This window comes from Narcine bancroftii, chromosome 9, assembly GCF_036971445.1.
Source record: "Narcine bancroftii isolate sNarBan1 chromosome 9, sNarBan1.hap1, whole genome shotgun sequence".
NCBI classification, from domain to species: Eukaryota; Metazoa; Chordata; class Chondrichthyes; order Torpediniformes; family Narcinidae; genus Narcine; species Narcine bancroftii.
In genome coordinates, this window is record NC_091477.1 from 75342305 (window position 1) to 75360798 (window position 18494).

Genomic DNA, 18494 nt, shown 5'->3' on the forward strand with positions numbered 1-18494 from the left:
CCCTTCTTGATTTGAGCCCCCACAAGATTGTCCATGAATAATTAGACCTTCTTGCCATGCAATTCTAATATGAATCCAGGACATTTTCACCGTGGGTGGAAGGGGGGTGCGGGACTTGAGCGAGAATGCTCCACGCCAGTGGCACAAATCAAATGTAATATGGATTTGGAGCTTATAGCAAAATTAGCTTTGGGATTTTGTTTTTCTTCTCCAGGAAAGACAAAGTTTTAGCCTTGTGCTCTTTTTCCACCCTGAATGGGACAGCATGAATATCTCTAATGCTCACTCCTCCAGCAACACCATGTAGGATCTTAAGAAAGGGTTTAATACCTGACCAGGATTTCCTGGGAAACACAATGTGTTTAAAAAGATAATTATTTTATTGGGGAAGGAAATATCTTCAGCTGTAGGAGCCTTGTGATTTTCTACCTCCTGTTGCATAGAAGAATAGGGCGAGGATTTAAACTGTGATTGCTCATTGATCAAATTTTAATCTCAGTTAAGTAGTGCATTCAAAACACTGGCTGCGTCTCGTCGTGTAAGTGGAGAGTCAGGAGAGAGGGTGCAGAGGAGCGTTGGTTCACAGTGGCTGTAAAATCCTGACTTCTCATTCAGCTCTAACCAAACCAGAGAATGAACAAGTAATTTAAGGAAAAGGAATTATTTCCTGGGGCCTCACTGAGTGAGTGTTCTGTCTAGAGGATCCTCAACCAAGCTGTCACGCTGACTTTGACCAAGGCAGTGCTCCAATTACCTTGTTAAAGGGAAGAGCAGAGTGAGGTGCCTTTTCAGCCAAGGGATCGACATTCTCCCCACTGCAATCAAATAAAACGTCTGCATTCAACTCTCCAGGTTTAAACAAGAAGAACATGCCTCACTCCCTTGGCCACGAGTTTGGAGGTTGGCCACATTACAGTGCCATTTTAAGGGACGGGTCCTGGGGTGAGGGTATAGGAAGGAAGCTGACAACATGCTTTCCAGAATAAAATCCATAGAAATAAGTGATCTTGGTTCATCTGGGTTTGGTTACTATTTCTGATTTAGCTCTGATTCTGTGTTGACTCTCTCATCCTCCCAATAAGGGAGAGGTAGTATCCGGAGAGCATTTGGGTTGGAATTTGGCCTGAGGATAGCCTACTCATAGAGATATGTTTCACCTGATAGAAGGGATGTTAACATTAATTAAACAGCATTTAAACATCTTTATTATCTATATTGACCTTTTGTTTACTTTTCAGAATGCTGGGAGATGTTTTGTTCAGGTAAGAAGTTATTAAACAATTGAAGTTTGGGATGAATTGTCTGCCTCACTGTAATATCAGGCCAGTCACATTGAAGTTTTATGAAGATCAGATTTATCAGGCAGATTTTCATCCTGCTGCTTGTTCAATTCCAATGTAATTGTTGAGGTTCTACCAACCCTGATGCTGTACTAGCTGGTGATAATAAAAAATAACCCCAATACCTCAAACCAACACAGACTTCAGTTGGATTCCTGTGTTCAATTCAACACCAAGGAGTTTAATTAGATTTACTCAAATGCACATTAACATCTGAATTCATGAAGCTTTCACACTGTAAGCCTTCTGTTCCATCCCTTCCCATGAACTTCTGCTTTGGGGCTAAACAGTGAACAACTCGTGACTTATTTCAGGAGGTGGGGTACAGATGCAGAAGGAGTTTGTCTGAGTAAACCTTTGGGGAAAATAGTTACTCCAAAAGTTCTTAAAGCACTCATGCCAGGCAGTTCGCTTTGATCTCATTATTTTTAAACTTGATTGCCTCGTTCTGAAGATCTCCATTGTTATTTCAGATAAAGTCATAAACAATCCAAAAGCCTTAGACGCTCTCCAGTGCTCACCATTGTCCACAACCTACAGTTATAACTGTCCTAACTCTTGCAATTAATTAATATGCATTATGATTACTGATCATTCTAGAACAGGGGCCCCCAAACTTTTTAGACCATCGACTCCTTCATGGAGTCCTTGATCCCTCATTGAATGCCCAGGCATCGAAGTGTGTCACAGTGAGGTGGTGGTGCTGTCCGGGGGGATCCACCACACTTTCATTCTTCATTCTTCCATTCACTCTCAACATATTAGATGGCAGAAGCCACCAAGGCCAAGTCTCACAAGAGTTTGACCACCCCTACCATAGGCTTGAATTTCCATAGATATGCCCCTTCGTTTGACCCCAAAAGTTCAATCGACCCTCTTTCAACCCTCAGGCATTTATTGACCTCTTGAATAGTCCCATCAACCCCTAGGGGTCGATATCTAGCACTTTGAAGACCCCTATTCTAGAACATATAAATCTACCCCTACAGCAAGGTTACAGGCCCCTGGGCCCATGGAGTTGTGCTGACCTAACACCCTACTCTAACAGCTGCCGAGAATTTCCCCACTGCATAACCCTCCATCTACCTATCCAAAAGGCTCTTCAAAAGATCCTGTTGCACATGCCTTCACCTCCATTCATGGCAGTGCATTCCACCTCCCTGTGTGAAAAACCTACCTTAAACACCTTAAAACTTTGTCCATTTCAGTCCTGGGAAAAGCCTCTGGACGTCCCCACAATCAGTGCCTCACATAACTTATTCACCTAATCTCCATTGCTCCAATGACCAAGTTCAAGTTGAGACCATGTTCACTCAACCTATCCTCATAAGGCAGGCTCTCCAAATGTTATAAATCTCTGCACCCTCTTTACAGCATCCACATCCTTCCTGCAGCGAAGTGACCAGTATTGAATACAATATTTCAAGTGGGGTCTAACTAAGGCCTTGTATAGCTGCAACATTACCTCACGGCTCTTGAGCTCAATCTCATTTTCAAACAGAGGTAACTTTGTTGAAAGATCTTCAATGTGAATAGCTTTCAGTTCTGGTTGCCTCATTACAGGAGTGTGTAGATTTACCAGGATGTTGCCTAGATGGGAGAACATGTCTTTATGAAGCAAAGTTTGCAAGGCTGGGGCTTTTCACTGTGGAGCAATGAAGGATGAGAGGTGTCTTAACAGGGGCTTAGACAGGATGGACAGCCAGCACCATTTTCCTGGGGTGACAGGTGCAAATATCAGACGATATCTGCTTTAGGCGAATGAGTGGAGGAAAGTTTAGGGGGGATGTCAGAGGTGAATTTTTATTTTACATCGAGAGTGGAGGGTGCCTGGAATGCATTGCAGGGGTTCTGGTGGAGGCTGGTACAACAGGGTCATTCAAAAGACTCGAAGATAGGAACATAGATGCAAGAAAAATAGAGAGTTATGGGTATGAGGGGGAAGAAAAGAGATTTTTGTGGAGTAGGTTTACATAATTCAACACAACATTGCGGGGTTAAGGTCCTGCATGGTGCTGTAATGTTCTATATTCCATGAATAAATGACCAAATTAACATTGTTTACCACTCCTTAGTACATGGCATTCTTCCTTCCCTCTCTCTCTCTCACACACAATCGATCTTTTATTTTGCAATTCCACTTTACCTGATGTAGGGTCCTGCTGCTCTCTCAAGATATTATTCTTTCTTTGTCTTTTCATCTCTCCATATTTTGTGTTCTGACTTCCTTGATAAGTGTCGGCAAACATTTGGGAAAAATGATTTGTGATGTTCAGTGAAGATACATTTCTTTGGAATGGAATACACTGGGGCAGATGTTGCCATTGTGTATGGAAGCAAAAGAGATACAATGAAAATATTGTCACAACATAGCAGTAAAGAAAATTGAAAGGATTTTGGAAATAAGTGATATTTTTCCCAAGAACTGGAAAAAAATATGGAGTAAGCCATGAGGAGAGGTAAACGGATTGTTAAAGCTTCCAGGAACTAACAACAGTAACTGTAAGCCTGTTATTGGCAAAAACAGGAAAATTGTATGAAGATTTAATTGATAGAAAACAGTATCACTGCAACATCTCTGTCAATGAAATAATAGGCTCGGAGAAAAAGGGAAGCAGACATCAGTTAGTCTGATGTCAATGTGAGGAACAATGGTGGAAAGTATAATTAACAACTTGATACCAGGGCATTTTGTCCAACACAATACAGTTAGGAATATTCAAAATGGGTTTAACGAAGGGAATTTGACAAATCTACTGAGTTTGAAGTATGCTTGACAGGTAAAAGTAGACCAGTGAATAGACAAAAGGATTTCGAGGAGTAGCTGCCATCAAAGAAGTTCTTATTCAAAATCTGGTGTCCTGGGATTGAAAATTATTTTAACTTGTGTTCAGGACTAATTAATAGCAGTGACAGGATATAAATGGGTAATTTTCAGCATGTTACTTGAGCTGTCCACGAGTGTGAGTTCCCTTACGTGTCAGTGTGTATATGTATCCCCCACTGCAGGATGCCCTCTATATTTGCCTCTTTCCCTCCTTCCACTGGCTCTCTGGCATTGTCCTACCCTCCCAAAGACTCCTTTCCATTAGTCGCAAACATATTTCTTCTCTGGAGACTCATGCTTACATTCCAGGCAATATTTCCCCAGTCACTGGCTCCCAGCCCACAGTCACCACCTTGGGGCCTAATCTCCAGGTTCTATCTCCCAGCCCCAGCTCCTGAAACTCTTCCCCTCCATCATTCCTGGCTCTGTTCCTGTCACTAATTCAAATGGATTCCTCCTGATCCTGTTTTCCTTGTTAAGCATTTAACATTTATTCTTGTTACCATTTTGTACTCTTTTCTATTGTTCCCTTCTTGACTGCTTAATTGACTTGAGCACCTCCTTTGCATATTTTCATGCCTTCCAGGTCAATTGAAAAACTGGAGTGATTTCTGGACCAAATCACACAGATAAAGGGGATAATAGGGAGAACTGAGGGGCAATTTGAGGAAGGGAAAGGGTTTCACTCTTCTCGCAGAATGAGGCAAATCTCTGGAATTCTCTACTTTGGAGATTGTGGAACTAGATCATGAAGATATTTAAGGGGAAGTAGGTATATTTTTGGAAGATAAGGGAATTGAGGACAAAGTGTTGATCATATTGAATGCGAGGCAAGCTTGAAGGTGCAGGAGATCCTATTTCCATGCTTTCTGCTCTTGGCCTGCTCTAGATTTCTCGAGCACTTCTGTGACTTTGTAATAGATCTGCTTTCTTTTTCCCTTGCAGTGACGCTGTTGTTGAATTACCTTTCTTGCTCATGCATCCTCCGCGAGAAACATTAGATGGTGAGCGCCAAGTATCTTTTAAAATTAAAATAAGCAGCCCCTGACTGAATGGCATGAGGATTTAATTATACCTAATATGTGAGAATGAAGTGGCTTAGTTCATTGAGTAAAATAGTACATAATGGTCATGAAAGAGCTTTAACGATCTGTGTTCTTAATTATTTCACAACAATAATGGTTTTTAAATGAGTGAAGAGGATGAAATTTGGTGTATTTCAAAATCTAATGTAATTGGAAAAATGAAGATGAATCAAGTCTGTGGATTTTCAGGAAATGAATGGGCGGAAGTTGGGCTGTTATAAATCAGCTTTTTATTTGATTACATGGAGATGCTTTTGTCATTTGAATTCTATTTTAATCCTGGTCTTTCCATTCATCTTAAAAATAGTGTCGGTCATTTACCTCATTGCACCAGTTTGCTATTTACTCTGACCATCTAGCTGGTAATTTACCTTAGCACCACCTTCCTGTATTCACACCATATCCTACAATCACATTAATGTCCCAAAATCTAATAATTTATGCCTTTATCATACCCAGCATATGAGCTTCTTTACTGAGATTTTCTAAGATTCATTACTGGGATACATCATACCCATATCCACTCTGCCAAGCCCCATAAGAATGTTTTTTGTGTGTGTTTATATATACACACACACACACACTCACACACACACACACACACACACACGCACACACACACACACACACACACGCACACACACACACACACGCACACACACACACACACACACACACACACACACACACACACACACGCGCACACACACACACACACACACACACACACACACACACACATACAATGTTTTTCCTCAACCTCGTCCATTGCCAGGGTAAGGTTTGATTTAAAGAGGAGATTGATAGGTTATGGGGAGAAGGAAGGAGAATGGGTTGAGAAATACATCAACCATGATTTTAATGGTGGAGCAGACTGGATGGGCTGAATGGCCTAATTCTGCTCTGACATTTCATGGTCTTATGTTGACAGGATTTCAGGGTCTGAGTTACAGGGAAAGGTTGTGCAGACTGAGGCTTTTTTCTCTGGAGCGTAGAAGATTGAGAGGGGACTTGATAGAGGTGTTTAAGATTTTAAAAGGGACAGACAGAGTAAATGTGGATAGGCTTTTTCAATTAAGAAAGGGGGAGATTCAAACTAGAGGACATGGTTTAAGATTGAAGGGGGAAAATTATAAGGGGAACATGAGGGGAAATTTCTTTACGCAGAGGGTGGTGGGGATGTGGAATGAGCTTCCGGCAGACGTGGTCGAGGCGGGATCATTGGTTACATTTAAGGAAAGACTGGATCGTTACATGGATAGGAGGGGACTAGAGGGGTATGGACCGGGTGCTGGTCAGTGGGACTAGGAGGGTGGGGATTTGCTACGGCATGGACTAGTAGGGCTGAACTGGCCTGTGCTGTAAGTGGTTATATGGTTATATGGTTATGATCTGAGCGTATCTTACTCCTTCTGGACTGCTCTTAAATGCAGTGATCTCATTGAAGTAGACAATATTCTTATGGGTGAACAATGGGAAGTTGGAGGGACTCAGTGAGTCAGGCAGCATCCATGGAAAGAAATGAGAAATCTTCAGTCAACATTTTGGATCAGGATCTTCTGTTGACACAAAAGTGGGAAGGGAAGATAGCGTCTAGAAATGGTTGATTTGTTCAGTCATTCAGCCCTCGAGCGCAACTCATCCATGCCAGTTAAGCTGCTTATCTGAGTTAGTCTCCTTTGCCTATGTTTGGTCCTTAATCCTTCCAAACCTTTCCAATCTGTGCACCTATCTAAAGGTTTTCTTAAACATTGTAATTTTACCAACCTCTACCACTGCCTCTGGCAGCTTGTTCCACATCCCCACCACCTTTTGTGCGAAAAAGTGGCCCCTCCGGTTCCTTTTAATTCTTCCTCACCTTAAACCTATGGTTTAAAAACTCTGGTGCTTTAACTCCCTGAGGAATGGTAGCATTGCAATTAAACAACAAAGGAATATTTGTAGTCTAAACAAATGGCTAAAATTATTGCACGTCATGTCAGAAAATTTGAGGCCTTCAACTCTGAACTGAAGAAGGAAATAAAGGACACTTCCCTAACTAGAAGCTAGGTCTGGAATCAGAGGACTTGTGTGACAGGATAACATCGTATTTGCAGAAAGTTAAATGAATGTAGCCCAGGGTTCAATCCTGATCTCAGATACTGTTGTCCATAATTTGGAGACATGCTGATGGAAATACTGTGCAGGCTGACATCGTCTCAGAGAGCTGAACACTTCCCTTAATGTTATGAAGAAATACGAGGTGAGAATCCGGAGTATTTTGCCTCTGTGTGTTAGGAAGGTCATATCTGAAGGAACATAGCCTTTGAGGTTAATTTGTGATTATGGTTCCAGATTTTAAAATACAAAGGGAACTAGAGCGGTGGCTGAGTGGAATGATCTACCGGACGAATTAGTTGCGGCAGGGTCAATTCTGTCATTTAAGAGGAGGTTAGATGTGAGGGGGTTGGAGGGTTATGGGCAAGGGAGTGGGTAGGTGGAATGAGTGGAGTTTCATGTAAATCGGTGCAGACTAGAAGGGCTGATATGGCCTCTTTCCATACTGTAAATTGTTATATGGCTATAATGGGAACAACGGGAAGAAAATATTTCCATCACTTGGAGCATTATAATTTTTAAAATTTAGACATAATTTAAGTTTTGACATACAGCACGGTAACAGGCCCCATCAGCCCCTGGGCCTACTTGGGAGGAAACTGGAGCACCCACAGGAAACCCACAAAGACAAAGGAAGAACATACAAACTCCTTACCGACACTGTCAGATTCGAACCCCGTCCCAGCACCTGGCGCTGTAACAGTGTTGGGCTAACTGTGCTGCCCCCTCACTAACTGTGCCACCCATTATAATGTAGAAATTAGAGCCATGGAATAAAGACCCCTAACTATAAAGAGTGGGAGAGGTTTAATCCTCTCTCCTAGAATGTAAATTAAACTTGATCAATTGTATTTTTAAAATTGTGATTTTTGTTTATGAAAGATATTAAGAATGTTGGAAAGGACAAGTCTTCATAGTTGGTCAAAGATCAGTTATGATCTCTTTGAATGACAAAACAACCTTGATGGGCAACACTCAATAGAATGGATGGAGGAAGTGATTCCAGTCGATTGGTTTTTAATTTTGCACAAGGGAATGGGATTGAGTTTGATCTTTTGAAATTCTGTACAGAAGGAATGTATAATTTTTTTTTGGCATCTATACGATAGAAGTGAATGAGAAGATAGTTTGTTGATATTCCATGTGAATAGAATGACTCAAGGAGATTGAATCACTAAATTCTATAGAATGTAGATAAGTGAGAAGGAGTTTAGCCTATTAAAACTCTTTAATTGTTTTGTCAAGCCATTAAAATTCAAGTTAATTGCCTATGCCAAGGATATTGGACAACTAGAATTCAACATAAGGAGCAAGTAAGGAGAGATTCTCAACTATTGAAGCTATGGTGCAATTATTTGTGAAAAAGGAATTACCATAATGTTATTCTGTCCAGTGGGAATAAGGAGTGGAGAGATTTAAGTGCCTTTCTTGAGGTTGGGGGAGGGGTGGAGGGGGATAGGATAATGTCTGATGTCTTATACTTTCATGGATGAATCAGCCACACTTTCATATTTTCTTCCTTTATGCATCGTGACATTTGCAACTCAGAAAGCACGTAAGTAGCTGCTTTTATCACTCTGCGGGTTCGCCTGATGGGTAATCCTAACTCTAATGTTTTTGCAGTGGTCATTTTCTTCCAACCAGAGGATCCAAAAGTAGAAATCAAAAAATATTGGGATTCTTTTCCTAATGAATACAACTGAAGAGGAAAGAACTTGGGTTAAATTTGGCTGTGCCTTGATTTGCGGTACTGGCGAGTAAAATTAAATGCAATTGGAGTGCTATTAACAGCTCGAAAGAGGAAAAGATAACCTCATGAAACTAGGATTGGAAAATTACACCTATAAGAAAAGATTGAGGAAACAGGAACACATCTGTTGGAATGGGAAAAGAAGTTAATATCCTGAAAAATATCTCCAATATTTAGAAGGTTTTATTGGATAGTTGGGGAATTAAACAAAGGGCTCTATATACTGTATTCTTTGGCTTGACTTCGCGGACGAAGATTTATGGAGGGGTATACTGTATAAGAGTCTATGATAACTTCAAACGATCATTCAGAAATTTAGCAGAATGAAGGATGATCTTATTGCAAAGTATAAGATACTTTTGTCTGCCGTCAGGAAAATTAAGAGTCGCCATGAGCATTGGCCAATGCCTCTAACAATAGTAGAAAGAGAAATAAAAGAGTACCTTCAGAGTCATTGAATGTCCACGCATTCACCTCCACTGTTTTGGCAGCTTCTGAACCACAGACTCCAGTTCACACCAAAGGCAACTTCTGATACAATCAGAAAGTTTTCAGTGCCCGAGGCCCTTCAAGATCCCTTCTTGCCCCCAGCACCCTCTCGAATCCTGGTTCAGATACCTGCTTCCCATGAGCCAGTCTCCTACAGCCTGAGGGAGTCCTTCGATCGCAAGTCACCCGCAGCCGACAGCCTGTGTGGGACCCTCAGCCACTGAGCGCCTCACAACTCCACTGCCACGGTCACCATCCTGTAGGGTCATCTCCTATGCTTCTCTTTCCCAATGGGGGAGGGTGGGGTGTTTTCCCTATTTCTGGTGCCCCACTCCGGTCACTGTTCCCCCCCGGAGTCTACAACCCCTCGTGGTACACTGCCCAGCGTGGGTGCTGACATCCTGGGCACAGAACCCATGGTTGCAGGATTTTAAAAAGTGCCATCAGCTCCTTTAACAGGCCATTTAAAACCTGTATGGAGCCATCGGCATTAGGACCGGGCAGAAAGATCCTGTGGAGCAGCAATGTCTCCAGCATCCACTCTCCCAGGGTTCACATCAGCAGTTGTTTTCTCTAGTAGGGGAATTGTGAAGGTGGGGACATGGCTACAAGATTAGGCTATGGTCATGTGGTAATATGACCACCACTGTAGCCACACTCCTACCGGCCTACTGCAGGGAGAATCCATTGTACCTGCAGGTAGTTAACCTGGGAGGCTGGCCCCACCTTCCCAACTGTCAATCACTGGCTCATATAAAGACTTGAGCCGGCCCTTTCCTCAACCAGTCAGGCTACACACATATCTGGTGCTTTCTACTTTAAGCTGATTAAAGCCTGTTGTACAGTCTTCCGAGTTTTGTGTTGTTTGCTGCACCACAGGTCATTTAAAACTGAGGTGCTTAGGAACTTCTCACAGAGGTTGGTGAATCTCTGGTACTCATGAACCCAGTGTGCTGTGGAGCTTGATTCATTGGGTTATATGAAGAAGTAGATGAATGTAGAGATATCAGAGAATTAAGAGCACTGGGGAAACTGGAACAGAAAAAAAAAATTCTGGGCCAGATGAGTCGTCAACATATTGAGTCGTTGGGCAGGCAAATGGTCAGCTCCTGCTCCTAATTAATTTTGCTGCAACATGTTGGGCTCTGCTGAAGCAGCCTAACATAAAATAAGATCATTCCTTCGCATGGCCACAATGCAGAGGTGCAAAGAAACACATGTGTCCCTTGTGGTACACAAAAGTGTTGGAGAAACTCAGCAGGCCACGCAGCATCCATGGAAAGCAAAAGGCAATTGGCATTTCTGTCCTTCTTCAGGAATGCCAAAATTTTGGCAGATGCCTGAACAAAAAGAGGTCATTATTGGGTCTGAGGCACCACAGGAAATGGGGGTGAGAGATGATGAATCGGGGGGGGGGGGAGGTGGGGGGGGGGTGGGGGTGAGGGGGAAAGGACATGTCAAAGGTCACCCAGGAAGAAACACAAGGTGTTAGGCAAAAGTCAAGAGCGGGCGGGGGGGGGGGGGGAAGGACATGTCAAAGGTCACCCAGGAATAAACACAAGGTGTTAAGCAAGAGTCAAGAGCAGGGAGGTGAGCACAAATTAGTACAATTGGGATGCAATTTGGGGGTCCAAAGTTACCAAGAAATTTAACAAGGCTTAGAGGGAGTCTACCTGAATGGAGCTGCCAGCTTTGATTCAGAACCACCTCAGAGAGCTCCACTTCAAAGAGCACAGGAGGAGATTTCATGAATGCACCAGAAGGCTGCTTCTGCAGGAGTTACTGACAGGCCGCGTTCATTCATGAAAATCCCGCAGCAGCATCCTGGCTTGCAGTGCGATACTGAAGGCCTCTGCACTTCTCCGGGGACCTGCATTCATTCAGCTGAGGACTCAGGGAATATAATTCTGCGCTACAGGAATCACACTCCCAAATCCCAGATGTTCGCCAATAATTTATTATTTGCAGAAAATGGACCAAGTGATGCCAAAAAGTATGCACATTTCGTGCCCACCAGAAACATTTTGCAAACCATTGATCAGATCGTGACCTGAGAGTTTGACAGCAAATCCTGGCCCATTTTATTCTCAGTCCTTGCAGGAAGCATGTGTCCATGGGGCTTCATCTTGTCCACCATTTGTAGTAATGCATCTGGTCATGACATGACCAGTGGCTTCCCGTTACAATCCTCCGACTAACTAGATAAAACTGTATTTATTTATTTTTCTCTTCCTTTATCCTCAGCGCTGATGATGACATTGACTTTGAGGACTTTGACCGTGGTGGCCCAATGGCAGTAACAGAGGATCTCAAGGAAGGGAGAGAATTAGACTCCCCTGTTGCCTGATGTCATTTTCACCCTGTCACTAGAATCCAGCTGTTTTGTGTAGATGAAAGAAATGCATCTAAAATATATCAATATTTAGTATAACTGCCTTGAATATTATCTCAGCACCAAGGTCTGGAAGAACATGAATTACGTTTGAGCCTCTGTCTGTTGGGAGAGAGAACTGTGTACATGTGGATCCAAGTCTTGGACAGAATTCAATAAAGGTTTTAGGTCCAGCCTGGAAAAACTCAGCCATGTAAATAAAGTTCTATCTTCTGGAGCTTCTGCTGTCAAACAATGGAAACAACGAAGGGGTGAACTGGAGGTGATGATGGAACTGGCATTCAGGAAGGGTGGAGAATGAATAGGAATTGAAGAGGAGCAAAGGGACTTCAATACACAAATCTAAAATCTCTTGCATAATGTAATCCAAAAGGCAAGTGAAATATTTCCCTTTATCTCAAGGATTCTGTGATATAAAATAGAAGTCAACAAGGATTTGGTTAAGTTCCATCCAAAATACTGCTTCTAGTTTTGAGTAGCAAGGGTCACGATGAATACAATGGATTTGGAAGGAAGTGCAGCAATAACTTCAGAACTTAAAGATTAATTTATGAGACCAGGTTGCATAGGCTTGACTAGAATGAACGGTTAGGGACTGCAATGCATTGCCAGGAACAACAGTCAATTGTAGTTGTGGTGGTACACCACGGGCCTACCTGCAGGAGTGTAAGGGGACAGGACAACACCTGGCCGGCTTCCAGTCAGTCGGTCTGAAGGGATCAAGCCCCACCTGGCCAGGTGTCAATCACCCTCCGGGCTATAAGCCTGCGCTGGCCTCCCGAGGCCTCACACTGAGTTGCTGCTGCCGCAGCCAGCCTGGCTCAGTGGAGGTCTTTGTGGATTAAAGCCTGTTGTTCAGTCTTTACCTTGTGTGTGTCTGATTCTTTCTGACAGCGCACCACAGTAGTGTTTGGAACAGAGCTGGATGTTTATGAAAGAAAGAGGTTGGAAGAGAGGGACCGGTTGAATTATACTTGTATAAGGTTGTTACAGAAAATGGGTCAATAATCTCCTTCACTGCTGTAACCATTGTGTGAGGTGTGATTTAATCAAGATCTTTAAAATATTAAATGGATTTGATAGGATGGATAAAAGAGAAAGTAGATCCTCCGTCAGGTAACATAGAATAGCAGTTTAACTAAAATTAAAGCTGGATTGTTTAGAAGTGAAGTCAAGAATCAATATTAGTACAAAAGGGATTAAACAATCAGACCTCTCCCCCTTAGAAATTTATAGGTGCTGGGTGTGATTAAACTTCTTAAGACTGATTATGAAAAGTCAATACATTTTAGTTAGGTTAGAATATCAAAGATGTGGAGCTGGAATTGGCTGTGCTCGGTGAATATTGAAAAAAACTGAAGGAATTGAATGGCTTCCTCCTGTGAATGAAATATGGCAAACATTTTTACTGCACAGAAAAATGGGCCTAAATTTGGTTTCCTGATTCTTCTCGTCATCTTGTCAACTTCATTAGGTAACGGAGAATCTCACCAACTTCCCCAATTGTGTCTCTATTATGTGAAATGGTTTTGTTTCAAGGCTAGCAGGATTTTTCAGCGATTCACCAAGCAAGAAGTCCTCCCTTGTTAATTATCCCTGGAGCACAGCCAGTACTCCATATCACCACTTTTGGACTTGTTCTGTTTCACCACAGCCACGTGATGTCCATTAGTGACTACCTGTAATGTGTATTAAAGATTGCGTACAAGATCTGTCTCAAATAGTTTTGATAAATGTAATTAAAAATCAGCCTGTTTATGGAGTCTTTATTTGTGAGTCAAGGACTGAAATGTTAAATCCCATAGAAAAAGTAGCATCTTACAAAAGAAAGGCATTATAAAGTTATTGTGTGAATACCCTACATGCAGGGCACTTGCTGTTACACAGTGTACCCCATGGTAAACTAGGAAAGTGATATTGAACTACAAAGTACTGGTTGGATGTTATATGCAGTTGTAAATGTTCTTTATTAAAATGAAGGATACAGTTGGAATAAATTAGAACCCCACAGATGAGATATCACAAAACTGTTACCTTCAGTGCAATTCCAGAACCTTTGATAATTTGAGATAAAATTATCTCAAACCTGACACTAAGTTCACGGTCAACCAAAGTGCAATGCTTCCTGTCTTCATCATTGATATCTATTTCCTGACAAGACTTTTGCATTGCAAGTATTCAAAATAAGACGCATCCTCTTGCTTGCTTCAGTGAAAGTGACAATAAAGGCTTAGATTTTGACCTCTGAACATGCACAAGTGCATGGTGGCTCAAAAGAGACAAGTTGAGAGCAGCTCTGGGAAGAGATTGCTGGGGTCACAATAGAGATTTTAAATTGCTGCCCACAGGTGAGGTGCCAGATGACTGGACCGAGTAAAGCCTATACACGGAAAGGTAGCAATGAATCAAATTTTACATCGGAGAGATTTGGAGCACACTTAGAGATCGCTTTGTTGAGCACCTCGGCTCTACCGCCGCAATTACATGGATCTCTCAGTGGCCACCCACTTCAATTCCCCGTCCCATTCCCTTGCTGACATGCACTGCCAGACTGAGACCACCCACAAAAAACCTCATGTCCTGTCTAGGCAGTCTCCAGCAGTTAAAATTAATTGGACTAGCTTTCATTAAAACCACCCCTCCACCCCTACCCCCAGGTCACCTTTCTCCAGGTCTGTCTCTCACCCTTTACCCTGTCACCCACCCAAAATCAATTCTCATGTCTCTTCTTCTTATATTTTGTTGGTCTGGACTCCTCCCCCAGCCAGCACTGTCTCTATTCTGACTTTTCTGCTTGTTCCTTGAGGAAGTGCTCAGGCCCGAAACGTTGACAATATACCTTTATCTCCTTTGGATAATGCAAGGCCAGCTGAGTTGCTCCAGCATTTTGGTCTGTTTTCACTATTTTCAAAATCTGACTGATTATTGAGAGTCTTCATCTTGGCTGTAGGTCATTGAAAATCCAGCTGATATGTTGCTCGGGCCTAGATGAGAGATGGCGGTCAGGGCATCATGAGCTCGAATGAGCGGGTGCCCGAGATTACACGTACAGTCCTCTAATTTAATTGCCTACAACACAACCACATACACCACAATCACAAGCCACGCCAACTAACACTACACAGCTAAAATACTTCCGTGTGCTGCACATTCATGTCAAAGAGCTGGATGTGGATCCTGAGCAGTGGTCTGGCTACCCCTGGTCTACGTGGACTTTTAAATCGACTTATCTACAGTGCAATTAATATAGTCGATATTAATGCAGACCTCCAGCTCAACCCTGGCAGCCTACAAAAGACACAAGTCTTCACCTCAGTCCAGGCAGCCTACAAAAGATGCAGCTCTTCATTTTGGCCCTGGCGGACTGAACCTTCGGGTCACCATGACCCCAGCAGCCCACAGGACTGAGTCTCCACTATGAACTTTCTCCCTAGTCCCTGGGCTCACGTGACTGAGCCTCCAACACTGGTCTCCATCTCGGCCACAGCTTTCCACAGGACAGAGCCTCTATTGCGAAACTTTACCCTAATACTAGAGGTCCAGCTGACCAAGCATCCACCACAAAACCTCCCCCTGGCCTCCCCTTCCAACATCCCCAGCCCACTCCTTCCTCCCTTGGATCCTTCTTACACTCTACCCCATCCTCCTGCCCCAACACCTCCTTACTGACCCTCCCCCCAACCCCTGCCTGGTCTTTACCATTCCCTCTGACCTTCCCCTCTCTGAACCAGAATGTTGTGTCCTCAGTAGAGGCCTCACCTTCACCCATAACTCAAGAAATTCCGTGCACAACATGGTGCCAATCCCTTCTTCCATCGGTTCTGCCTTAGTGTCTACTTCTTCCATCAGAATTCTCCACCATTTACTAAAGACCCTTTCTCCTGCCTTGAATCTTCTTCCTTCTCCTGCACACCTCATCTGGTCTTCTGCCTGCTCTGGACCTTTACATTTCTCACTGCCAATGAGACATCAACTGGCTCGACCACCACTATCCTCACGCATTCTAATCTCACCTTGTCGGAACACCTTACTCTCCACACTAATCCAACTTCAGGATCAAACCTGCAGACATGTGTAATACTGCTGTAGTCTGGCACAATGACCTCTAAAGCCAGATGACAACCCTCAGTCAACAGGACTCCACCAAAACTCATCAAATCACTGTCTCATGCATTATCTCTGAACTCATCACTTTTAGTCATCACTCTTCAATGTCCTCCAACTTCATTGTTTACCATCTCCACTTTGCCTGGTTCTACCTCCTACCCAAGATCCATAAATCCAATTGCCCCAGCTGAACCATCATTTCTGAGTGCTCCTGCATATTGGTATATGCCTACCTGCACTCCATTTTGTCCTCCCAGTTCAATTCCTCCCCAATTGCATCCACATAATTCACACACCCTCCATCACTTCAACAACTTCCCGTTCCATGAACTTGACTGCCTCATCTTCACCCTGAACATCCCATCACTATTCCCCTCCATCCCCATAACAAGTCCTCAAAGCCCTTCATTTCTTCGACATCAGACATAATCATTCCCCCTCCACCATCCTCCTCCGGCTGGCAGAACTTGTCCTCACCCTCAATAACTTCTCTTTTGACTCATTGCACTTTCCCCAAAGGGGTAGCCATTGTACTCACATGGGTCACATCTACGGCTGCCTTTTTGTTGGCTCCATGGAGCAATCCATACTACAAGCCTACACAGGCAAGGCTCCTCATCTCTTCCTGCGCTTCATTAACTACTACTTTGGTGCTGACTCAAAGTGGACTTTATCCACTTTGCTGCCAAATTCCACCCTGAACTTAAATTGACTTGTCCCATCACTAGCAACACATTCCCCTTTCTTGATCTGTTTCCAGAGTTTGGAGACAAACTCTCGGCAGATATCTTCTACAAACCCACCAATTAACTCCCACAGCTACCTTGACTACACCTCTTCACACACTGGACCCTGTAAGGATTCCATTCCCCTCTCACAATTCCTCAGTCTCTGTCGCATCTGCACTCAGGATGATGTCTTCATGCCATATCATCTGATTTGTCCACCTCCTTCAAACAACATAGCTTCCCTTCTACTCCCATTAACTCTGTTCTTACCCACAACATTACCCGCCCATCTGCACTGGCTCCCTCTGCTCCCATGCACAACCAGGACAGGATTCCCTTTTTCCTCCCTACCACACCACTAGTCTCCACATCCACAGATCAGCCTCCACCATTTCTGCCATGTGATCTCACTCCCACTGTGACTCCCTTGTCCACTACTCTCTTTCCACCAATCACTCCCTTGGCACCTACTCCAGTGACCACAGGAAGTGGTACATTTACACTCACTCCTCCCCCATCACCACCATTTGGAGTCCCAAACAGTCCTTCCAAGTGAAGCAATGCATATGTATCGGCAAGGGTCGTCTACTGCATCCAGTGTTCCTGTTGTGGCCTCCTCTACATCGGAGACTGAGAAATAGCTTTGTAGAGCACCTCAGCTCTGACTGCCGCAATTGAGGGAATTTCAATTTTCTGGGACATTCCTGTGCCAACGTCTCTCCATGCTGACATGCGCTGCCTGACTAAGACCACACGCAAATTGGAGGAATCTGTCTAGGCACCTTCCAACCAGATGGCTTTAACAATCTTCTCTGGTTCATTAGCCACCCTCTCCCATTTTTCTCCTTTCTTCCAGCTCTTCATTCACAGCCATCCCCTCCCCCTCCCTTCATCAATTCCCACCTTCCCTCTCCTGTCCAATTATCACCCTTTGTCCGTCAATCTGTGCTCCCTCCTCTGCTTTCTTCCTTCTCAGCCTTTTAATTCAGGTGCCTGTCTGCTTTTTACTCACATGTTGAAGAGGAGCTCAGGACTAAAACATCAGTTATATATCTTTATCACCTATGGAAGCTGCGAGCTAGACAAAATAAAAAGCTGTGTTTCTTCTGTTTTTACTACAATCACAACATCTGCAGACTTTTGTGTTTCACTAGTTGGACTCTAGTTGGTAAATTGAATCCAAAATGGCTTGGCGATAAGCGTAAGAGGGCAAAGGACTGTCTTTATAACAGGGAATGTGACAAACCATGGGGTTTTGGTGCTGGGATCCTGCTTTAGCACGTTCAAAGAGGATATAAAATTGATGCATTGCGGACAGTGAGGGACATAGGCTTAGTTTTGAGGATGAGATCATTTGGTTACATGGGCCAAGCCACAACAGGTGTAATTTTAATCTGAAAATTTCGCTTTGGGAGGATTATTAAATTAGGACAGAGAATGAATGGTGCCAGAGGTAACATTGAGCAGCTGAGGGACCTTCATATACAAGTCCAAGGATCTCTGGACCTGGCAGTGCAGATGGATAAAGTGGTGAAGACATATGCTATTGAGAATTTCAAGCTCATACATCAAGAGTATAAAGAAGCCGCATCCATACAAGTTGCTGTCTCAGACTATGCAGCCTCATCCTGCCCCAGCTGTGGAAAAGTCTTTGTTCTTTCCTGAACCCACAAATGCAG

General features: G+C 43.4%; 1 protein-coding gene across 10 annotated transcripts in view; it reads left to right on the plus strand.

Moving 5' to 3' along the window:
- Positions 1 to 12019, plus strand: part of LOC138742290 (S-arrestin-like) — a 107380-nt gene extending 95361 nt beyond the window's left edge. For 4 of the 10 annotated variants that reach the window (XM_069896506.1, XM_069896505.1, XM_069896508.1 and 1 more), the window contains 3 exons: positions 1239 to 1262; positions 5113 to 5171; positions 8973 to 9378. In XM_069896506.1, the coding sequence (XP_069752607.1) occupies positions 1239 to 1262; positions 5113 to 5171; positions 8973 to 9052 (163 nt within the window). In that variant the 3' untranslated portion in view covers positions 9053 to 9378. Of the gene's footprint in view, positions 1 to 1238; positions 1263 to 5112; positions 5172 to 8594; positions 8663 to 8897; positions 8951 to 8972; positions 9388 to 11832 lie in introns of those variants that run through there. The other 6 variants (XM_069896509.1, XM_069896514.1, XM_069896513.1 and 3 more) reach the window with 6 other exon arrangements.
- Positions 12020 to 18494: the final 6475 nt, after the last annotated feature.